This window comes from Chrysochloris asiatica, unplaced genomic scaffold, assembly GCF_000296735.1.
Source record: "Chrysochloris asiatica unplaced genomic scaffold, ChrAsi1.0 scaffold00172, whole genome shotgun sequence".
Classification (NCBI taxonomy): domain Eukaryota; kingdom Metazoa; phylum Chordata; class Mammalia; order Afrosoricida; family Chrysochloridae; genus Chrysochloris; species Chrysochloris asiatica.
The window spans coordinates 3,228,877-3,251,147 of record NW_006408690.1 but is presented as its reverse complement, the minus strand read 5'-3'; the positions used below and the strand labels follow the sequence as shown (position 1 = coordinate 3,251,147).

Here is a 22,271-nt window from a genome sequence, read left to right as displayed (position 1 = left end):
GTTCTTGCCATTCAAACCGACCTTGCAGTTCAGTACATTAACTCATGGCACCACGCAGGAGTTAGTGTATCTCACCCCTAATAGTTTGTGTCTTAACACAGATCACTTTCCTCATCTATAAAATGAGATAGTAATAATATGAAAGCACTGGAGGGATGAGAGAAGGCTTTGTGAAGGACTTGCTACTTGAGTTTGAGTTTTAAGTCTCTGTAAGGGCAGGGATAAAAAGCTTCCATATGGATAGTGTTTTCTAGATTGGTCTTCCATCTATTAACAAAATGACTGGCTGGAATTGAAAGTGTGGTCTGTGTTCAGGGAACAAAGCAGAGTTCACTGATCCACAGTTCGAGATCTCCTTTACTGCCATGATCTAAATTATCTATACCACTTTTTCATTACTGTTTCATGAGCAGAATGAGAAAAGACCAGAAGTAGAGAGTTGGAACGACAAGACAGACGACAGTGTATGTCATATAAATTGAGATGGAAGGAAATAATGTCAGCTATTTAATGTTGTATAAACCTAACAACAACAAACAAACTTTAGCCAACAGAGTTAGCTATTTCCTTCCTAATCTAAGAAAGTTTCATAATACTTTCCTTCTCAATCTGGCCTTCCCACAAGGATCTTCAGGGACATAACATTTCCAACAGAGGTAGTTTGTTGCTCCAATTTTTCCCTTGCTCATTCTTTTATTCGCTTATTGAGGGAGTTGGGAGAGTAGGCCTGTAGAATAGTTTTCAGTGTTTGCTGTTGTTTTTGGTATTTCCAAATGATGTCATCTGCTTAGACATTATATATTAGGTTGTTGATACTTTTAATTGTAATTGCCACCAATATTTCACAGCTTTTCCCTTAGTTTTTCTCTTTTAGACCTAGAAAGTTGTATATATATTCTTTTAAATTCATAGGAAAATAGTAATTAGGATAACCTGAAATTCTTGTAGATTAGGAATGTATTTCTGTATTAGGCAAATATTCATATTTAAAAAAAAATTTTAGTATGTATTGTTGTTAAGTGCCATCGAGTCGGTTCTGACTCATTGTGACCCTGTCTAGGGTTTCTGAGGAGCAGCTGGTGGGTTTGAACTGCCAACCTTGTGATTAAAACCAACCTTGCATTCCAGTGTATTATCCTACAGCGCCATACCAATATTAGTTTTTGCATTACTTTTGAGTTAAATATTTAATGTCAAGGAGCTTTTTGCTTAATAAATACAAATTTATTGACAAGTATAAACTTAAACATGAAGGAAAGAAGTGTTTATTACAATTATCCCCTTTGTAAAATGCTAATATTTGCTTTAAGCAGATTTTGTACCAAATACATCTGATGATGAAAAAAGATATAAAATAGGAAATCAAGCCAATATTGGGATGTTTAATTTGCACAAGTTGTTACAAGCTCTAAACCCATTACTGGATCCTAGACAAAAGCAATTGTAAGTAAATTATGAATATGCTAATTAAATCTGTATGAAAATATATATTACAACTATCATTGTGTAAAAACATTATTATATTATAGTATTTTTGTTAATAAGGAAGGCATTACAAACTATGTATTTTATCTAGTACAACTTTGATTTTTCATAGTTATTTGGATAAAATATTTTCCTATTAGTGTTTTTTAGATATTGTGAAAATTCAATTTTTTTTCTCTCTTATCCAAGGGTTATTAATGATTGTTTCTTAATTTCTAAATGGTAATTTATTTTGTCCTTTTTTTTTTTTATGAACATAGAATTTTTTCTGTAAAATCTCTACTATTTAGAACATGTTAAGATTTCTTTGTGGTCAAATGAAATACATTTTTTGGATGTTTTCCATGGATATTTAAAAATGTATATTCTCTAATGAAAGGTTTTAATAAATGTATCAAATTGAGTGCATTGCTTTTATTATTTAAGTCCTCTGTAATTCTCTTTGGACTCCTGGTGTGGCACTGTAAGATCAGCATTGGACTTTGAACCACAAAGGTCATCAGTTGAAACCCACCAGCTCTTCCTCAGAAACCCAATACAGGGTTGCTATGAGTTAAAACAGACTTGACAGCACTTAAAAGCAACAACGCAACTCTGTTTATTTTGTGTGTGTGTACTTGGTAGATTTGATTTTATACAAATAAAATTAAAATCTCCAACTTTAATTTTATTTGTATAAAATTATTTTTGTAACTGTTTTAAAATGTCATTTTGCTGCTGAATAATTGGGATGTAAGGTTGTTTGTTTTACTTGTATCTTCATCAAAAATTGTGCCTTTTATCCTAATAGAGTTGTTGTTGTTGTTATGGGACCCTCTTATCTTGCTTAGTACTTTTAAAACTCAGTTTCAGTGTATCTAATATTAATGTTATCCTTCATCCTTTTTCTTGAGTTTGTCTTGAATCTCATTTAAATTTTTATCTTTATCATTTTAATAAAGTGTCTTTATTGAAAAACAAACAAATCAAATAACAGGTTTTAACCCAATGTTAAATGTTTTCATTTATTATGACAGTAGGTATTGTTTTATTCTTGTTAAGTACGTGGAGTCAGTTCTGACTCACAGCAACACTGTATAGGGTTTCCAAGGAGTGACTGGTGGGTTTGAACTGCTGACTTTGTGTTTAGCAGTCTAGTACTTACCTACAACACCACACCAACAGTAGGCATATATGATTGTGTTTCTTTTAACTTACATTGCAATTTATCTTTATTTTACTTGTTTTTGTGTGCAAATGTGTGTCTTTTCCTCCTCAATTTCCTTTTTCTGATTTGAGCTATTCATTCATTTCCCCACTGTTATTAGGAAACTTATGCAGTTTTTAAATTCCATTTTTCTGAACTTTTCTCTATTATATAAAACCAGTTTCTAAATGTTTTCACTCACTGAGATTTTATTTACCTTTTCCTTCCATACCAGTAACCTTTAGAATATATAAGCCATTTGTTGTTGTTGTTATGTGTCGTGGAGTTGGTTCTGACTCATAGCAAAAAAAGGCTGTAAATCTTTACGGGAGCAGAAAGCCTTATCTTTCTCTCATGGAACAGCTAGTAGTTTTGAGCTGATGTCAGTGAGATTAGCAGCCCAATTCATAACCACTGTGCTACCAGAGCTCCTTAGATAAGCCATTAGAGTGCTTATATGTTTTTACCTATTGTTACCCAAGTGCTAGACACTTTGGTAAGATAAGATTAGTCTTTTGAATTTCAGACTGTTAATTAGGTTTTCCCTTGAAGTATATCTCATCTTTTTTAAGAATTTTTGCTTTGAGCACCTACCTTTCCCTGCCCTCCTCCCCTCCCCTACCTTTCACACACACACACACACACACGTTTTGAGTCATTTCAAAGCTTACCACCATTTTCTTCTCATGGTTCCATTTGTTGTAGTCTCTGACTTGATCACTTCCTTATGAATTTCATTTTGATGGGCTAGATAGGTGATATAGGGTCTAAATCTTTGTATAATCATTAGTATTTTTATATCACTCCACCTTGGAAACCCTATACAGGGTTGCTATGGGTTGGAACCGACTCAGTGGCACTTCACAACAACAACAGATGACTGGGAGCATGGTGGCTTTTCAAGATAAACACTGGACTATACGAACCACATAGTTGGTGCTTTAAGCCCACCAGCTACACTGAGGGAGAAAGAGGAGACTTTCTGCAAAGAGTTAACAGCTTTGGATCCATCTCGAAGGCATTTAACAACAAACAACAAACACCAGATGGATTGTATCTAGTGTTTTAGAGTATGAATTCAGCTCCTTGTGATAAAAACCCAAATTATAGTAGCTTAAACAAAATGTACACTTCTGTCCCATAAAATTGTGATGATAGATAATTCAGGGTTGGTATGGAGGCCTAACTTTTTCCTGGGTTCCACACGGCTTTTATTTCTGCTCCACTATGCATAGCGTAGTGGTTACGAATCGGGCTGCGAACCTTAAGGTCAGCGGTTCGAAACTACCAGCCGCTCCGCGGGAAAAAGATGAGGCTTTCTACTCCCGTAAAGATTTACACCCTCGGAAACCCTGTACAGGGTCGCTATGGGTCGGACCCGACTCGATGGCACTCAACAACAACAACAACAATGCATAGCATGTGGTCCTTATGGTCTGTGATGGGCTCCAGTTTTCACATCCCTATTTTGTGTAGCAGCACAGGGAAATAGGATAACAGTCTAGTCCTTAATATTGAAGGATACATTTTAGAATTTATACATCACACTGCTCTCAGTTCACATTATCCATTACCCACCTGTTTGCCGTCAAGTTAACCTCATTGTGACCCTATCGGACAGAGTGGAAGTGCTCCATAAGGTTTCCAAGGCTGTAATTTTTATAAACAGACGGCTACAACTTTCTCCCATAGGGTGACTGGTGGGTTTGAACCACCAACCTTTTGGTTAACAGCTGAGTGCTTAATTGCTGCACCACCAGGACTCCTTTATTTTGTATTAGCCAGTACTTAATCTTATGGTCATATCTGTATAATGGTCTTATGTAGTGTCCACTTAGTTAAGCTGAAACTATAGTTCTGAGAGAGCCCTTACCTGTATAGTTCAGGTTAGGTTGATCACAGGAGAAATTTGGGAGATGTGGAAGACAGAAGTAAAGCATCAGTGTACTTACACTCAGAAGGCTGGGGCAGGGTCCGGCACTGGTTCACATCACAAGGCATTAATCAGCTGGCTTATCTTGTTGGCATGCGAAAGCAATCAGGGCTGCAACTTCTTCAGCTTCCTCTTGCTGGCCTCCCCCAGCTTCTCTGAATCCTGGGACACATCCAGCTTAGTGTAGTGAAGGGCTCCAGCTGATCTCGTAAATTACCTGCATCACTGAGCTTGGAAGCTCCAGAAATAGACATGGTTTTAGTTTGTCTCTGTGGGCTCCAGTTTGTCCTTTTCTCTCTCACTTTCTCTTCTATCCTTTTCTGTTGTCTTTGAGCCCAATACTAGATGCATAGCAGCAGCATTACACGCCGCTTAACCAGCTCCAACAGTTGTGTAAGTTCAAATTCCTAAAATAAATCAACTTTTCTGTAACACTCCTGTTGCTGTCATTAAGTGCTGTCGAGTCAGTTCCGACTCATAACGACCTTAGGTACCACTGAAGAAAACACACTGCCTGATCCGTCGCCATCCTCACAATCATTGTTACGTTTGAGCCCATTGCTGTTGCCACTGTGTCAGTATATCTCTTTGGGGGTCTTCTTTTTTGCTGGCCCTCTATTTTACATAGCATGATGTCCTTCTTTAGGGATTGGTCCCTCCTGATAATATGTTTGAAGTATGAGACATGAAGTCTTGTTATCCTGGCTGCTAAGGAACATTCTGGCTCTACTTCTTTCAACAGATCTGTTTGTTCTTTTGGCAGTCCATGGTACTTTCAGTATTCCTTTCCAACTCCATAACTCAAATGCATCAGTTCTTCTACAGTCTTCCTTATTCACTGTCCAACTTTCACATGCATGTAAGATTATCGAAACACCATGGCTTGGGTCATGGTTCTACTTTTCTGTTTAAACTATAACTGATATTCTCAATTAAGAAAATTTTCCTATTTATTCAAGTATTGCCCTTCTCCCATCAATTTCTTTTTGTGCTTCTGGCCCTGTTATTTGCATTTTATGAGTCTTCAATCTGTTCTCCTAGTGGTATTTCTTCCATTTCATTTTTCAGACCATTAAATGTCTGTCTCAACAGATTTATTGAATTTCCATCTATTATCTGGGTGGATAAGTGTTTCTAATTTAGGCACAAAATATTACAAAATGTATTTATGTTCATATTTAGCCATATTCTTCAGACTAGCTTTTATCTGTCATAAAACTGACATTTTTTTGTTCCTTTGTCTGTTATGAAACCTCTGTTATATTATAATTTTAGATTAAGGAAAAAGGTACATGGTTATCTTTTTAAACAATAAAATAAATAATAGACAACTTTGTAATGCTTATATTTATTTACTCAAATTAATGATCATGAAGAAACATGAGTGATAAGCTGAGTACATTTATAATTACATAGAATATGAATATATTAATTGATCAAACTACTAGATTATGAGCTCCTTGAGGCATTGATTATATTTTGCTCATTTTTGTCTCTATTTTGTATGTACTGGTGGAGAAAACATACTTCTTCTTCTATCCACCCCCAACATAAAAAAATTTACCGTGTCCAGTAGAACAAGAAGATAACTCACGTAGTGTTTTTATTACCGAGGCACTATAGGATAAGCACTGGACTGCTATCCATAGGTCAAACCCACCAGCTGCTCCTCAGAAACCCTACACAGGGTCTCTATGAGCCGGAACCGAATGAATCCAGGGCACTTAACAACAATAGCAACAAAGCTGTGGCACTGTAGGGAAATCACTGGACTGCAAACCAAAAGGTCAGCAGTTCAAACCCACCCGCTGTTTCTCGGAAACCCTATACAGGGTTGCTAATAGTAGGAATTGACTTGATGGCAGTTAACAACAGCAACAGATGCTCAGTATGTGCCAAGTATGGCTCTATTGAATAAAACACTGTTATGTAAGACAGCAAAAAAATCATGCTGTCATGGAGCTTACTTCTGGTAGGAAGATAGTAAACAAAGTAAGTAAGTCATACATTAGGAGATAAGTAATATGGAGTCCTGGTGTGTGCTGTGGGATAAAGCACTGGACCGCATGGTTGGTTTGAAATACAAGGTTGGCAGTTCAAACTCACCAGTCATTCCTTTGAAACCCTATACAGGGTCAGTATGAGTTGGAACCGGCTCAACAGCACTTAACAACAACAACTGTGGAGAAAAAAAGTAGAGAGTAGAGTACAGTGAAAGGGGGTAGGGTTTGCAGTTTTTCAAAGGATTGTTAGTGAAGACCTCACTTAAACAAAGGCTTGAAGGAGGGCAGGAGCAAATTGTGCCGATGCCTGGGGGAAAAGCAAAGGTCATGAGGTGGAAGTGTGTGTGGTTTATTGTTGTTGTTGTTGTTGTTAAGTGCCATCAAGGTGATTTCCAGCTCATAGCAACCCTGTGTAGGATTTCCAATGAGTGGCTGGAGGACTTGAACCACCAACCTTGAGGTTAGCAATCCATTGCTTATCCTACAGTGCCACACCAAGATCCCATGGTATGTTAGTTGTTTAGTGCCATCAAGTTGGTTCTGACAAATAGCAACCCTTACAAGGAGTCGCTAATGGGTTTGAACCACCAACTTTGCAGTTAGCAGTCTAGAGCTTATCCTACAGAGCCACAAAGAAATGTAAATAAGGCCAGTGTAGCTGCAGCAGAATAAGCAACGCGAAGAGTAGTTAGTTTGAGATGTGGTCAGAAAGGCAAAACACATGAGGTTTCAGGAAGTGTTAAGCTTTTGTATAATTTTAAATGCATGTAATAATGTTAAAAATTTTAAGTTTAATGTGATTAAGTATAGGTTTAAGGTTAAGAACTCTTTTAATTTTTTATACTTTTATACGTCCATTAATTTTTCATGCTTTCTGGTAAATGCAGTTTTATTGTATTGTATAAGGTATTTTTAATGATTATTTTGATTTAAAAATAATTTTAAAAATACACTCCAGGTATATTTACATAATAACAATAGAAACCTTTCGGTACTCTGAAAACATATCAAAGTTTATCTTATAAGCTAATTGTATTTAATGATGTTTTAGAGACATGGTTTTTTTCTGCATTGTTAACAAATCTTTAAGATACTAAATTTATATGGACAGTTTTCTTCAAGATATAATATATAATTGCACCACTAAGCCAGAAACAGTAGCATGTAATGTCCATGCTCTTTTAACACCTCAGAAGGTTCACTTTGTTCTTGTAAAATGTAATTCAAAAATATTACTTTTAAATCAGGGTTTAACTGTCCCTTATTTTTTCCCCTCTCATAGAGCTGCTCAGATTCTTGATGGGTACCCTGTTCTTTATTATACAAGGTTTGTCATTTTTTAATACAGATGTTAAAACATCCTAGTTATTCTGAGGATAGTTCTTAAGTATTTTAATAACAAATTGAATTGACATTTCTCCTTTTAGATTTAGAGAGATGTTCAAAGCCAAATTGGGACTACTTGGAGAAGGGAAGGATGATGATGACTTAATTGCTCTTCTCTTACATGTGAGTTTATCATTTTGTGGTTTTCGTCCCTGGTTAATATTTGAATTGCTACTCAGCATGTTTTTGAAGAATTCATATATGTCTGTCTATATCTCTTTATATCTATTTCTTTTCATTAGCTCATGGAAAAGACAGAAGCTGACTTTACAATGACATTTCGGCAGCTCAGTGAGATTACTCAAAGCCAGTTATTGGAGCTCAACATTCCTCCGGTATTAATTTATGACATTTGGATATTTTTCAGTCTGTTTTTTTTTTAATAACTTAATTGAAGCTTATTAATTTACTTACTATAAAGTTAAATTGTGTTAAGTGTACAATTCAATGCTTTTTTTTTTTTTTTAAAGTCTTTGTTGCAAATGGAGAGCATCGGTTTTACACTCATTGTTTCATTGCAATGATTACAGTGTCTTCGTGCATCATCCTTCAGTAGTATTTGCTTCTATTCCCTCTGTGTGTTTGTTGTTGTTTTAGGATATACACAAAAACACTCAGGAATATATAATCATTTAAACAACCAAAGGGAACAGTCTGCAAGACTGCCTCCTAGCCGCCAGCACACAGCCTTTCTCTTTCCATGAGTTTAGAGTCTTCAGCTGCTCTATTTCTCCATGTCCTTATCTCTGCCTCCATCTCTGGCGTCGCTGCTTCTCTGTATAAGGTCCCACATTCCGCTTGTGCTTTTCTTCCTTGATGGTCCTAGGGTCTTCTGTTCCTGGACTGTAAGATTAACTTTTTATTATAAAACTTCTATCTTTACAGTTGTGACAGTCACAATTAGTCATGAAAACAATTATTCACTATTGAATCAAGAATCTTATCCCCCATCTCCTTTCACCAGACCTGTCTAGACAAGATGAAAACTATTCAGTGGGGATTCTACCTTCCCTGCACACTCTGAAACAACTTCCTCTTGAAAACTTGTAAGCCTTTATAGCACCCCCATTTTAGGTTCACTGCTTATTAGTTATTACATAGTTGTTCAGTTATGAGTATAGTCCAATCTTAGAGTGTCACGGACCAGCACGACACACTTATTAGGGGGTCCTTAGAGAGATGTGTGGCGTTGGTGAAGAAAGCACAGAATCAATGGGTCTCGATGAATGGTGAATCTTCTCTGTTTATTTCAAATTCTCAAACAGCTTTTATACTACTCTATATCATCAATTTATTAATCATTCTTTTCAAAGTAGCGGTCTAAATCATACATATTAATCATTTCAGTATAGAGCATCAAGAATATCAAAATCTTCCTTGTTCCCCTTTATGTAGTTAGACAATATCTGATTTCTGTAAGCAAACCTTATAGTTCTTAAAATGTCAGGTTAACCTTAAAACGTAATTCTAAATCTTAACTCCTATTTCTACCTTCACCTATTATTGTCTATAGATTCATTAATCACAACATGTACCTAAACGTTATTTGCTATGGTAACTGACAACACAGTTGTTTCTCATGATTGATTAAACAAGAAAAACAAGCATTTAAAGTTTTGTAGTTAAGAAGAAATGGAACAACTTCCTTATACCAAAAACTTCTCTATACAAAACATCTAATTAAATTTCTGCTTATGATCTATTACTATTCCCTTAGCCCTTAATTGCATTTTAGCTAATTTTCTAAAGGTTTTAATGTCTCTGACCGAAACTACACAGAATGTTGAATGTAATCTTAAACTTGAACTGGCAAAAACTTTAGCTGGTTTTTCCTAGTGGTGAAACTTATTGTTAGTGTGAAAAGCATTCTTTAGGACTACGCATGATTGACTATGGTGTGAAGGTGCCTAAAAACAAGTTTCAAATCTCTAATATAATTCTTACTAAGATTCTACTGAAAATTTTTATTATAAAATCAAGAAAATTAAAAATAAGCTGATTAAAACAAAGAGACAGAAATTGTAGAGTCCCCACATGAGATCCCTCCTGGGGCCTTGCCTTCCAAGGGGAGACCCATTGTGGCCTTGCTTAACAATGAGCCCTTCATGGTTAGGGTCCTCCACCGCTCTGCCCCTTGGTGACATGCCTCTGCCATTAGAGCATTTTCATTACTCTAAAAAGATCCTATGTGTTTATTTGTAGTCACAGAGTTTCCACTTCCAGCCCCAATTTATTTTCCACTGATTTATTTTCTGTCTCTGAAGGTTTTCATTTTGCAGATATTTCATAGAAATGGAATCGTACCGTAGGTGACCATTGGTATCTGGCTTCTTCACTTAGCATGTCTTTGAGGATCATTCATGTTGTATCAGCTATCAGTAGCTCTTTATATTACAGAGTAGTATTCCATTGCATAGGATAAGCACTGGACTACTAGCTGCAAGGTTGGCAGTTAAAACTTACCAGCTGCTCCATGGTAGAAAGAAGAGGCTTTCTTCTCCTATAAAGATTTACAACCTCGGAAACCCTACGTAGGGTCACTATGTGTCGAAATGGACTCTATGGCAGTGGGTTTTGTTGTTGATTTTTAAATTCAGTTGTATGGGTATACCACATATTGCTTATCCATTTACCAGCTATTAAACTTTTAGCTTCTTCCTATTTTCGGGCTATTTGAAATAATGTTGCTACTAACAGTCGTGTGTATAAGTTTTTTTTGGTGGATTGCTATAAGCAGTAATATATACATGATTTTATTTCTCTTGGGTAGCTATCTAGGAATGGATTTACTGAATTATTTGGTAAATAAATGTTTAGCTTCTTAAGAAACTGTTACTATTTCCCAAGTAACTACACTTAACTTTTTAGAATATGTGTTGGCTATTCTGGAATTACCAGAACACTCTTATTTTTTGTAGATTTTCAAAGACTTAGATCTTAGATTTATAAGATTTGTAAGTGACACTGTAGGATAAGCACTGGACTAGTCGTCTCAAAGTTGGCAATTCAATCCACCAGTCACTCTTGGAAACCCTATACAGAGTTGCTATAAGTTGGACTCCACTGAACAGCACACAACAACAGCACGTCTTTTGCATTGCAGTCATTGTTGTCATTCACTTTGAGATTAAAACCCAATCCAATTAAAATTTTTTTTAATTCATTGTAATTCATGACATTTGATGTATAATTAATAATATTTCTTGATCACTCCTTTATTTTAATTCAACTCAACTATGTACTTATTCAACATATTTATTGAGAAAACTTTGTTGATAGCTTATTTTGGGCCTACTAAATGCTTTACAAAACAATAAAAATGATAGTAATAATATTTAGAGCTAACATTTATTGAAAGAGCCCTGATTAAGTATTGGGTAGCTAATTTCAGGGTTGGGAGTTCAACCCCACCAGCTGCTCTGTAGGAGAAAGATGAGACTATCTGATCCTGTAATGAGACCTAAAGGAACAGATTTACTCTGCCCAGAAGGGGTCACTGTGAGTAGGAGTTTTTTCCATGGTAGTGGGTTATTATGTGCCCGGCACTATTTTAAGCATTTTATGTATGATCTATACCATGACATATGAGGTAGGAACCATTGTTATCTCTGCTTTACTGATAAAGAAACTGAGGCATAGAGAGGTTAACTAACTTGCTCCACGTCACATACATTTTTAAACAGTAGCATCTTAATCCTTATGCTATCCTGGATCTTTCTCATGTTATCCTGTCAGCTACTCTGTGAGACAGATGCTATCATTTCTTTCTTACAGATGGAAAATCAAGGCTCCAAAAGGTGGAGTAGTATACCCAGAGACACACGGCTAGTAAGTGACCATTCAGGCCTTTCTGATCCAAAGCCATGGCTCTTCTTTTTGTTTTTTAACTTTTTATTGTAAAGCCATGGGTATTCTTAACCAGTTGGCTAAACTTCCTGTTTTGTGGCAGGTGCTGTGCTAGACACTTGAGATCTGAGCCTGACTGGACATATTCCTGCCTTCAAGGAACACATGGTCTAGAAGCAAAATCCAACATATGTATAAATCCTTATACAACATAGTTGATAGCTGATAGGATATGAATAGAGTACTGTCAGAGAATTGAGAGTCCTGAATAATTCTCCCCAAAGAGTTAGGAAAACACTAACAAAGGTGACAGTTGAAAGAATCATGAACATAAACATTAAGGGATTATAATAAGCCTGTAAAAAGAAGAAAGACATTTTTAGAGAAGGATAAAGCACCTACAATAAAAATATAAATAGAAAGAGGAGAGTTGTTTGCATCTTGTAGGCAGTGTGTAGTTTGATCTGTATCTTGTAGGCAATTAGCAACTCTTTGGTTTCATATCTGGGATGCAGAAGGATAGCATGATCAGAATCACATTTTAGGAAAGGCAACTCTTAACTTATTTGATTGTGTTTTTGTCAGGGGAGCTGAATGTAGGGCAGACAGCCAAAAAGCCAATACTATTGTTTTCAAGCCAAGATTAAAAATAAAGAAAGAAAAGATATGAAAGATTAAAAGGACTGGGAATAGAAGAAAAGTATATAAAGTAGAGACAATAAGACTTGAAGTGAGCATTCTAAATCCTAATATTTTGTCAGTGTTGGTTTGCTTAGTCTGAGTTTAAGGAACAAATCTCTGGAGAATGAAAATCTGGCCCATGTAGTTTCTGTCAGGGCTTTTGGTAATTCTCACCTAATCTGTCACCATGCTCAGAAGGTACATTGTCACAAATAGCTAAGAACCTGTCCTACAACCTGTGTCATTGAGCTAGGGAACAGCAGCTTGTGTCCTGTCTAAAGGGCTTAGTGAACTCCCCTTACTCATTCTTCATCTGGATAATGGCAGTCCACAAAAGTTCATCCATAAGTGTATTGATAGTTTCCATTTCAATATATAGAGCAAATCCTTGTTCTTTTTACAACTGCAAAACAATTTCATCTGTATATGTATTTTGGTTTACTAGTTCCCTATAATGAACCCATGGGTTGTTTCCTAGAATGGGTCTGTGGGTTAAAAGATGTATATATGCAAAACAGAATGAAGGAAATCAAAGGCTCAAAGAAGAAACTGATCCTGGGCCAATAAACCAGAGCCTCTTCTAACCTGAGACCGGAAGACCTAGAACCACTCTGACCAGGGACTTGAAGATATTTTCTGCAGGTTACCACTCAGCCAAAGAATCGATTGGCTTATAAAATTATTAGTAGCCCCCATGAGTAATGTGGAGCCCCCATAAGCTCCTTTAAACACTGAGCTGTATGAGACCAAACGGTCAGTATTTACTCAAAAGCAAAGGAGAGAAGGCAAGGGGTGGGGGAAGTGAAGCTAGATCAGTGGGAACCGAGTAAACAATGAAAATGAGAATGTTGAGACAATGTAAAACATTTAACTAATGGCATGGAACAAAAAATTGTTAAAAGGAATCTTAGTTTGCTGTGTAAACTTTGATCTAAAACATGATAAAAATAGATTCGAAGAAAAGATATGCATATATTTGTAATTTTGGTAGATATTGACAAAATGTCATAAGCTTTGATGTTTTGTAATTTTATGAACTGAACAATATATTTTTAAGTCAGGAAAAGTTTCTTAAAGGAAAAGTTAAAAACAAGTATTGAATATGATAATGCAGGAGAAAGATGAAGCTTTCTGCTCTAGCTTTAAAAACCCTACACAGGGTCACTAGAAGTCAGAACTTATTCAGTGGCACTTAACAACAACAATAATAGAAATATTGTGGTCCAAACTGAAAGTTTAAGTTCCTTAATTTTGTTGATCCATTTGTTAATCTCAGCCTTAGAATCCTCAGGAAATGGTGACCTTTAACAACAGAAAGGTACTTTCTCACAGTTCTGGAGGCTAGTAGCCTGAGGTCAGTGTGAGCAGGGCCGTGTTCTCTGGAAAGGCCCTAGGGGAAGAATCTTTCCGGTCCCTTTCAGCTTCTGGTAGGCCCAGGAGCTCCATGGTTCACAGATGTATTTTCACATGGTTGTAGTTTCATATCTCTCAGCCTCTCTTCTCCCTTTTATAAGGCGGCATCCAGATGGGCTTAAGATGCACCTACTTCAGTATGATCACATGTTAGCTTAATTGATAACATCTTCAGAAACCATATTTCCAAACAAGTTATGTTCTTAGGTGCCAGGGGTTAGGATTTAAACATAAAATTTGGAGGAACAAAATTCAGTCCATAATAATGAACAACTCATTTTACAGATGCACAGATTGAGGTCAAGAAAAAATAAACCTACATTGTAGGTTACTGCAAGGGTAGAACTAGAACCTAAATTGCGTGCTGTCCAGTACTGTTTTCATCATACCTGATCAGCCTCTTGTTTCTTTGTTGTTGTTAAGTGTCATCGATTCGATTTCTATTTTAGCTCATAGCAACCCTGTATAGGGTTTCTGAGGAGCGGCTGGTGAGTTTGGGCTGCTGACCTTGCAATTCAAACCAACATTGTGGTCCAGCACCACACCAGGACTCCTTAATTATGTCTGGTGGTGCAGTGGTTAAAGCACGAGACTACAAACTGAAAGGTTGGTGGTTCAAACCCACCACTTGCTCTACAAAAGAAACATTTTCTCTTCTGCCTATGTAAGTTATTTGCAGCTTTGGAAACTCTATGGGGGCAGTTCTCCTCTGTCTTCAGTGCAGGTTGGAGTTCTTCCTTCAATACCATCATTGATTCTTGATCTTATGCAATGAAAGTCCTGAAAGCTTTGCTCCACCCACGTCATTAAGGTCAACTCTACTTGAGGAAGCAGCTCTTCCCCAGTTGTATTTTGAATGTCTTTCAACCTGAACAGCTCATGTTTCATCACTATATCTGACAGTACACTGCTGCTATTCATAAGGTTTTTAGTGGCTAGCCTTTCAGAAGAGGTCTCTTTCCTTCTTCCTAGTCTGTTTTAGCCTGGAAGCTCTGCTGAGATCTGTCCACCATGGGTGACCCTGCTGGTATTTAAACTACCAGTGACATAGCTTCCAGCATCCCAGCAACAAACAAGCCACCACAGTCCAACAAACTGACAGACATATGGTAGAGTGTAAGATTATTGTTGTTTTGTGCCACCAAGTCAGTTCCAACTCATACTGACCCTGAATAGGATTTCCGAGGAGCAGCTGGTGGGTTTGAACCTATGACCTTGTAGTCCAGTAGGTAGCTTCAAATTCTGGGTTCCCCTTTTACTGGTGTAGTCTTTTACAAATTACTCAATTTCTTTAACCCTCACTTGCTTCATCTGTAAAGCGGGGTTAATAATGATAGCTACCTCACTGGTACTCAATAATTATTAACTCTTAGTAGTTATCATCATATAAGTAAAATACCTACTGTCATGGAGTAAATGCCAACTTATATTGACACTGTAGGACAGAGGGTGTCTAAGGCTGTAAATATTTACAAAAGCAGACTGCCTCATCCTTCTTCCAGGGAGCGACTGTGTGACCTTTCAGTTAATAGCCCAGTGCTTAACCCACTGTACTACCAGAGCTCCTTATAAGTAAAATGGTGGTGGTGGTGGCTATGTGCTGTGGAGCTGGTTCCAGCTCATAGCGACCCTGTATAGGGTTTTTGAGGCTATAAATCTTTACGGGAGCAGGAAGCTTCCTCTTTCTCCTGTGGAATCGCTGGTAGTTTTGAACTTCTGACCCTGAGGTTAGCAGCCCGGCTTGTAACCATTATGCTACCAGAGCTCCTTATAAGTAAAATAAGTAGTGGTAATTTTCTTAATTTCAGACATCTGTTTTTTCAGTGTGGTCTCTTTAGCATGGAAAGCCCTTGTAGGCTCTTAAGAATGGGTGCCTAGAATGAAGCTCTGTATTAGATACAGGTTTTGGCTCTAGCAACTTACTTTCCCAATTTTAAACAGAAATGGGTGCTGTCAGGGTATATGGGAATTAAGCTAGTGTCGCTTGAAAATGAAAGAAATTGTTACTGCTAAGGAAGGTGTATAATGAGCCATGCTCATTATAAGGAAAATTATTCTCACAAGTATGGAATAACTATGAACTGCATTCTTAGGAGTGATTAGAATCAAATAATGTATGAAAGAAGTACAGAAAAATGTTAGCCAATAAGTGCATTTGGTATAATTCTTTAAAAGTATCATAAGTATGCTATTATGTAAGGTGTGGGAAACAGACGAAGTCATGCTGGAGTGGTTTTTAAGTGCCTGACAGTTATGAATACTTAAATTTCCAAGAGTTGGGAAAACCTACGTGAAAAGAGATAATTACACATTTAATCATTTCAGTAGTTAATATCTGTGTATCTTGACTACAAAATCTTCTCAACCCTCTAAAACAAAACAAAACCTGTTGCCATCAAGTCATTTCCAACTCATGGCAACTGTATGTGTTAGAGTAGAATTGCTCCATAGTGTACTGTTGTTATTTTGGTGATCTGATAGAAGATCTCCATGCCTTTCTTCTATGGTGCTGCTGGCTGAATTCAAACCATATCATTTATGTCTACCTCCCCATGTACAGCTAATTGCTTATTCCTTTGTGTTTGCTGATCCTTTTATATATATTCCTATAGTAACATTTCTCAAATGGTATTGAATTATTTGTTTATATGCTTTACTTTTTAAAGACAGGTACAATATGCTTTTATATTCACCCATGTAGTATAGTATCTAGCATATAGTTGATATTTCATAAATGTTTGTTAGATTAATAAATAAATATAGTTGCAAATTAAATTCTTAAAGCTAAATTATATATTTAGAGGGTTCCCTATTTAAAAAGAGATTTTTAATAATGCAAGTATTCATTATATAATCTCATAAGAATTTTTTGTATCTTAATTTTCCTTAAATACTGTCATTCAGTGGATTTCCATATTAGAATTTTAGAGTTGAATGATAATGTGAGGAAAAGGAAAATACTTTTCATATGTTACTTAAAGCAGATTTGAAAAAAATCCAGATGCTATGATGTTATTATTAAAGAACATAAACAAAAGAAACATGACATTAAAATAAACTGAATAATTATTGATATACTAAGCACTCGATTACTGTATTTTAATTTAGCATTTCTGGGCACTGAAGATGATTTCAAAGCATGAATTGTTTCCTACCTGGGTGTCCCGGTACCTTTTGAGACTGAAGAGGTAAAGTAATTTAATCCCTTCCAATAAACCACACAATGTACAGTGAAACCTGTGGGCATCAGAACTGAACAAGACTGCCTTGCTTTTCCAGATCTCGCAGGTCTTCCTCCTTTGACAGGGTGTGCAGTCTTACCGCTTTTCTATCTCTCATGTTAGTGGAAAATATTTGAGCTTTCCTTTTCTGACAGATTCCCACCTTACACATGGTCTAGCTTTTGAAGGTTTTACTGTAGTATCTTAGCATTTTCAATGCATCAGTTTTCCTCTCTTCCTTTCCATTTTTCAACATTTCCTTTTGCTCACAGGTAAGTGCACTGGCTGAGGCATCTGTATTAGCACCTCATCTGATACCGTGACCCCTAGGTTGCCCAAGGCTAAAGGCTGAATCTTTGAAGGAGAGCTGCCTCAGGTGTTTATCCATTGTCTGTTGATTTTCATATCTTATAAGAAAGTTATTTTGCTTCATAACTCACAGTGAGTAAGAAGCAGCAAACATAAAAGAGTAAAGAAGTTGTAGGTAGCAGCAGTGAAGGGAGAAGTAAGAGACTTGTTTATACTGATGATCCTGAGGCATCAAGAAAAGGTTGCATATTTTCAGAAAACTAGGTTTAAGATAAGGAAGTGTATCATATCTTTTATAGTTCAGAAAAAAAAATTTAATTGGAAGAATAAAATAACATTTAGTATTATCAAAAATGACTGAACAAGGTGTTATTTTATATATTGTTTAATCAAACTTAATATTTCCAATCTTCCTTTTATCTACTGCTTCTTTCTGAGTTTTAAATGTTTTTCCTCAGTATTTACCTTGTGAAATAACTCCCTCCCTTTTGAATACAAGATATAACTTGGGCATATAGTGGCTAATTTTTGTCCTTTTACTCATTTTTAGTAACACGAATGACTCAGATTCTAAAAGAAGAAAAAGAATGAAAAGTAAGTAATGCTGATATGCTGAACTTTAAAAATTATCAAATAAAGTTAACATTTTTGACAAGCCTGAAAGCAATTACTTAAGTGAACTTGTTTCTTTTTAAACTGGAATAAACCTGTCCTTGTTAAGTGTTGTGCGTCAGTTCCAACCCATAACCACCCTGTGTAGTGCTTCTGAATAGTGGATGGCGGATTTGAACCACCTGCCCTGTTGTTAGCAGTCCAATGCTTATCTTACAGTGCCAGACTTTTTTTGTCGACTTGTCGTGTCAGCAGGTGACTTTGAACTTATCATAATGCATGATAACTCTGCTTTCATAACTTTGCACGTTGTTAAGTATGATCGAGTCAGTTCCGACTCATAGCGACGCTGTATAGGGTTTCTGAGGAATGGCTGGTGAGTTTGCGGTCCAGTGCTTATCCTACAGCTCCATACCAAGATCACTTTGCATGTTGTTGTTGTTGTTAAGTGCCAGTTGTGCTTGAGTTCTGGTGCTGCCGCTTCTTTCCCAGGTGATAGTAAACATGTCACCTGATACCTATCTACTTCTCTCTCTCTCTTTCTCTGTATATAGATTTTTAATGGATTTTTTGAATTACATTTTGTATTCCATAAAATTCACTCATTTTAAGTGCTTAATTCAGTGATTATTATTTTTATTAAGCTTACAAAATTGTGTAGTCATCACCACAATCCAGCTTTACAACGTCTCTATCCATTTGACTTCTCTTATGTTTTGTTTGCTTATCTGTAAAATGTATTTTACATCATGGGTTGTTGCACGATTTCAGTAAGATAGTAAGTACTCATTGTGTTAAGTGCTGTCGAGTGGGTTTTGATTCATAGCAACCCTATATAGGGTTTCCCAGGTAGGGCTTGGGGGTTTGAACTGGCGACCTTGAGGTTAGTAGTCCAGTGCTGATCCTACAGCTCCACACCAGTACTCATGGAAGTTCGTACTTTAGGCAATGTGAGTTCTAGCAAGGTGAAAGAAGTTAAGGCAGAAGGTTGTTGGGTACTCTATTATTAATGAAGCTCACTGCCATAGAGTCAATTCTGACTCATAGTCAAAAACCCTTTATAGGGTTTCTAAGGCTGTAAATATTTACGGGAGCAGATAGCTTCCGTTTTCTCCCAAGGAGAGGCTGCTGGGTTTGAACTGCCGACCTTGTGTTTAGTAGTCCAGTGCTGATCCCACAGAGCCACCAGGGCTCCTGTAGTATTAATAAACCTTGCCACCAGGATGTTGGAAAGATTGGGATGAATATAATGTATTTTGTGAACTGTTGTTGTTAAGTGCTATAGAGTACCTTCCAACTCAGAGAGACCCTACTCCAAAGGGTTTTAGAGAAGCCTCTGAAAATGAGTTTGATTTTAGTTTTTGTTTATAAAGGGCTTCTTTACTAATTTGAATTACGAAGCTATGCATAGATTTTAGAAAGTGAAAAGACAAGAAGGTAGACAACCAGGAAAAAAAAAAAAAGTTAAATACTAAAAAGCAAAACCTAATACTCAAAATCATAACATTCAAAAATGTTTTTTGTCCTATAAGATGATAAATGCTGTACACTGTTTAGATCTAATCAAAATTAACAGATGTGCTGATGCTTTCATCTCTTTTGAGCCTTCTTGCAAGGTTTTTAGAGGCTGTTTCATTTCACTGGTGAGCAAATGATGGCCTGTTTTAATTAAATATCTTCTTGTACCAAGATGTGCTTTCTCACCCTTGTTTAAGGTGTCAATCCTAGATATGTGCTGAAAAACTGGATGGCAGAGTTGGCGGTGCAAAAAGCAGAAAGGAATGATTTTTCAGAGGTAAAGTAGTTGATTTTTGATGTTTATTTTTATTCATTTTTCAAATGTCCCATGGTTGAGACACACTTATTATATTTATAGACATGTCAATCTATGCAATTGCCATTACCATTTCCCAGGATGCTCTCTGCTTAAACAGAAAATAATTTTCTCATGTTTTCTATTCATTCTTTTATGTATTTAAACATCGCAACATTCAATTTAGTAGCATTTTAATACTATCTGGACTTCTAAAGGTCTGATTCTGTTGCTTTTGGTTTTCATTTTGGCATTTTGAGTTCAATAACATGACTGGACTCCAGTAAAACCTGCTTTGATGCTGCATCTCTCCAGAGGAAACCAGCGCTGGCTTCTGCCAGGTATCTGTGGTGCCACCAATCTGGGCCCATTTTAAATTTAATTTCTTGACAACAGTGAAGATGAATGAACTAGAGCTGCATGCATTAGCATGGAAGAATGTCACATAATGTTAAGCAAACAAGCAAGTCTCAAAGGAATACATACAATGTGTTACCACTTAAACATGAGTGTAGAGAGCACGTAAAACCATGCTATGTGCTACTTAGGGATACATGCATGTAGGATAAGAGTAGAACACAATGCACAAGGATCATAAATACCTATCTATGTTAAGACAGTAATTGCTGTACAGTAAGGAAAAAATTTGAGTTAGGGAAGTATTTTATGGTCTGTTAAATAAGCGGAGGACACCTACGTGTTCATCATATTATTCATCATTAATTGGTTACAAATGCACTGCATGCCACATGCACCTAGCGCCCTGGCCCTTGTGCTGCCATTCTCCCATCCTGCACTGGGAGCAGACACGGCTGATGGTCATGGCACTCTTTCTCTCAGAGACTGGCCAGAGCCGCAGAACCATTTCAGCACACTCACTACCAACTGGTCCGAACTGGCATGAGAACATTTTTTGTTTGTTTCTAATTTGGAGTGTAGCATTGACCATTTAAGGAGCTCTGATAGCATAGTGGTTACGAGTCAGTCCACTTGCCTTAAGGTCAGCAGTTTGAAACTACCAGCTGTTCTGCAGGAGAAAGGTGAGGCTTTCTGCTCCCGTAAAGATTTACAGCCTCGGAAACTCTGTACAGGGTCACTACAAGTCAAAACTGACTCCATGGCACATAACCACCACTGACCGTTTATTTCAGTAGTTTATTACTTTGAACAGTTCTGGGTTTTCATTTTAGAAAATAAAATATCTTATAATTTAAACTTTTTATGGTGTTAAGGAAAAACAAAGGAGAGAAAACTCAACATTATTTTTTAGATAAATATGTCTAACCTGGGACTGTTGTTGTTAAAGTGCCGTCGAGTCGATTCCGACCCATAGCGACCCTGTATAGGGTTTCCAAGGAGCTGCTGGTGAGCTTGAACTACCAATCTTGCAGTTCAAATGGCTTTGCAGTCTGGTGCATTAAACCACAGCGCCACACCAGGAGTAACTTTGGATAACTAACACAAAAAACAACCCACTACTGTCTAGTGCATTCTGACTCATTTGGACCCTATAGAACAAAGTAAAACTGTGCCACAATGTCTCTAAAGCTATCAATCTTTATGGAAGCAGACTGCCCCATCTTTCTCCTGCACAGTGGCTGCTGGGTTTGAACTGCTCACCTGGTGATAGCCCAACATGTAACCTGCCACACCACCGGCACTCTCTTGGGTAACAGTGTTTAATGAATTGTTTTGTCAGCCTGCTTCTCCTTCTTTCCCTCTCCTTTTTCTTTCCCTGTTTTCTTCCTTTTCTCAAAATTACATCTGAGTACTAATGTGATACCCACAACAGGGTCTTCTTTAGTATCAAGGAAACATTCAGATTCACAAGACAAGCCACACTTGACCTCAGTCTTCTTCGAAAGATACAACAGGAGCCGTAGCTTCCCAATAGGACAACATCCAGTGTTGTTTGTTTGCAGGAGTCCTGGCAACATTCCAGGCCCACAGTATAACTCAGGTGCAAGGCAGTGAGATCCATATGGGCAAATGCAGGGGCAGCCTGCATTAGAATTGCCATGCTATGCAGAAGCCAGGATTTCTTATAGTAACTCTGTAAGCTTGGTTTCCACATAAACCTGCCATACAACAAGAGTCAGCACGTAGGAAAATTTGGTGAATTTGGAAAGAATGCAAATCATTGTCACCATTTTGGGGGCATAAATATTTTAGAAAATTATTTCTCTTCCTAATGCTGTGAAAGAATCTTAAAATTGTTGGGACATACTTGTAGTCTTCATATAGTATTTACTTTCCTGGCTTAATCTCAGAGTAGTACTGAAGGAATAATAGAAATTTTAAGTAATGACAATTTGTTGTTGTTGTTAAAAGTGCCATCAAGTCGGTTGCGACCCATAACAACTCTGTGTAGGGTTTCCAAGGA

The 22,271-nt window shown here is 36.9% G+C and overlaps 1 protein-coding gene across 1 annotated transcript in view; it reads left to right on the top strand.

Moving 5' to 3' along the window:
- Positions 1–22,271, top strand: part of LOC102817705 (selenoprotein O-like) — a 53,997-nt gene that overhangs the window by 31,351 nt on the left and 375 nt on the right. The window contains exons 10-16 of the mRNA XM_006871684.1: positions 1,314–1,443; positions 7,890–7,934; positions 8,035–8,116; positions 8,236–8,328; positions 17,042–17,121; positions 18,014–18,057; positions 19,791–19,870. Of these exons, the coding sequence (XP_006871746.1) occupies positions 1,314–1,443; positions 7,890–7,934; positions 8,035–8,116; positions 8,236–8,328; positions 17,042–17,121; positions 18,014–18,057; positions 19,791–19,870 (554 nt within the window). The remainder of the gene's footprint in view (positions 1–1,313; positions 1,444–7,889; positions 7,935–8,034; positions 8,117–8,235; positions 8,329–17,041; positions 17,122–18,013; positions 18,058–19,790; positions 19,871–22,271) is intronic.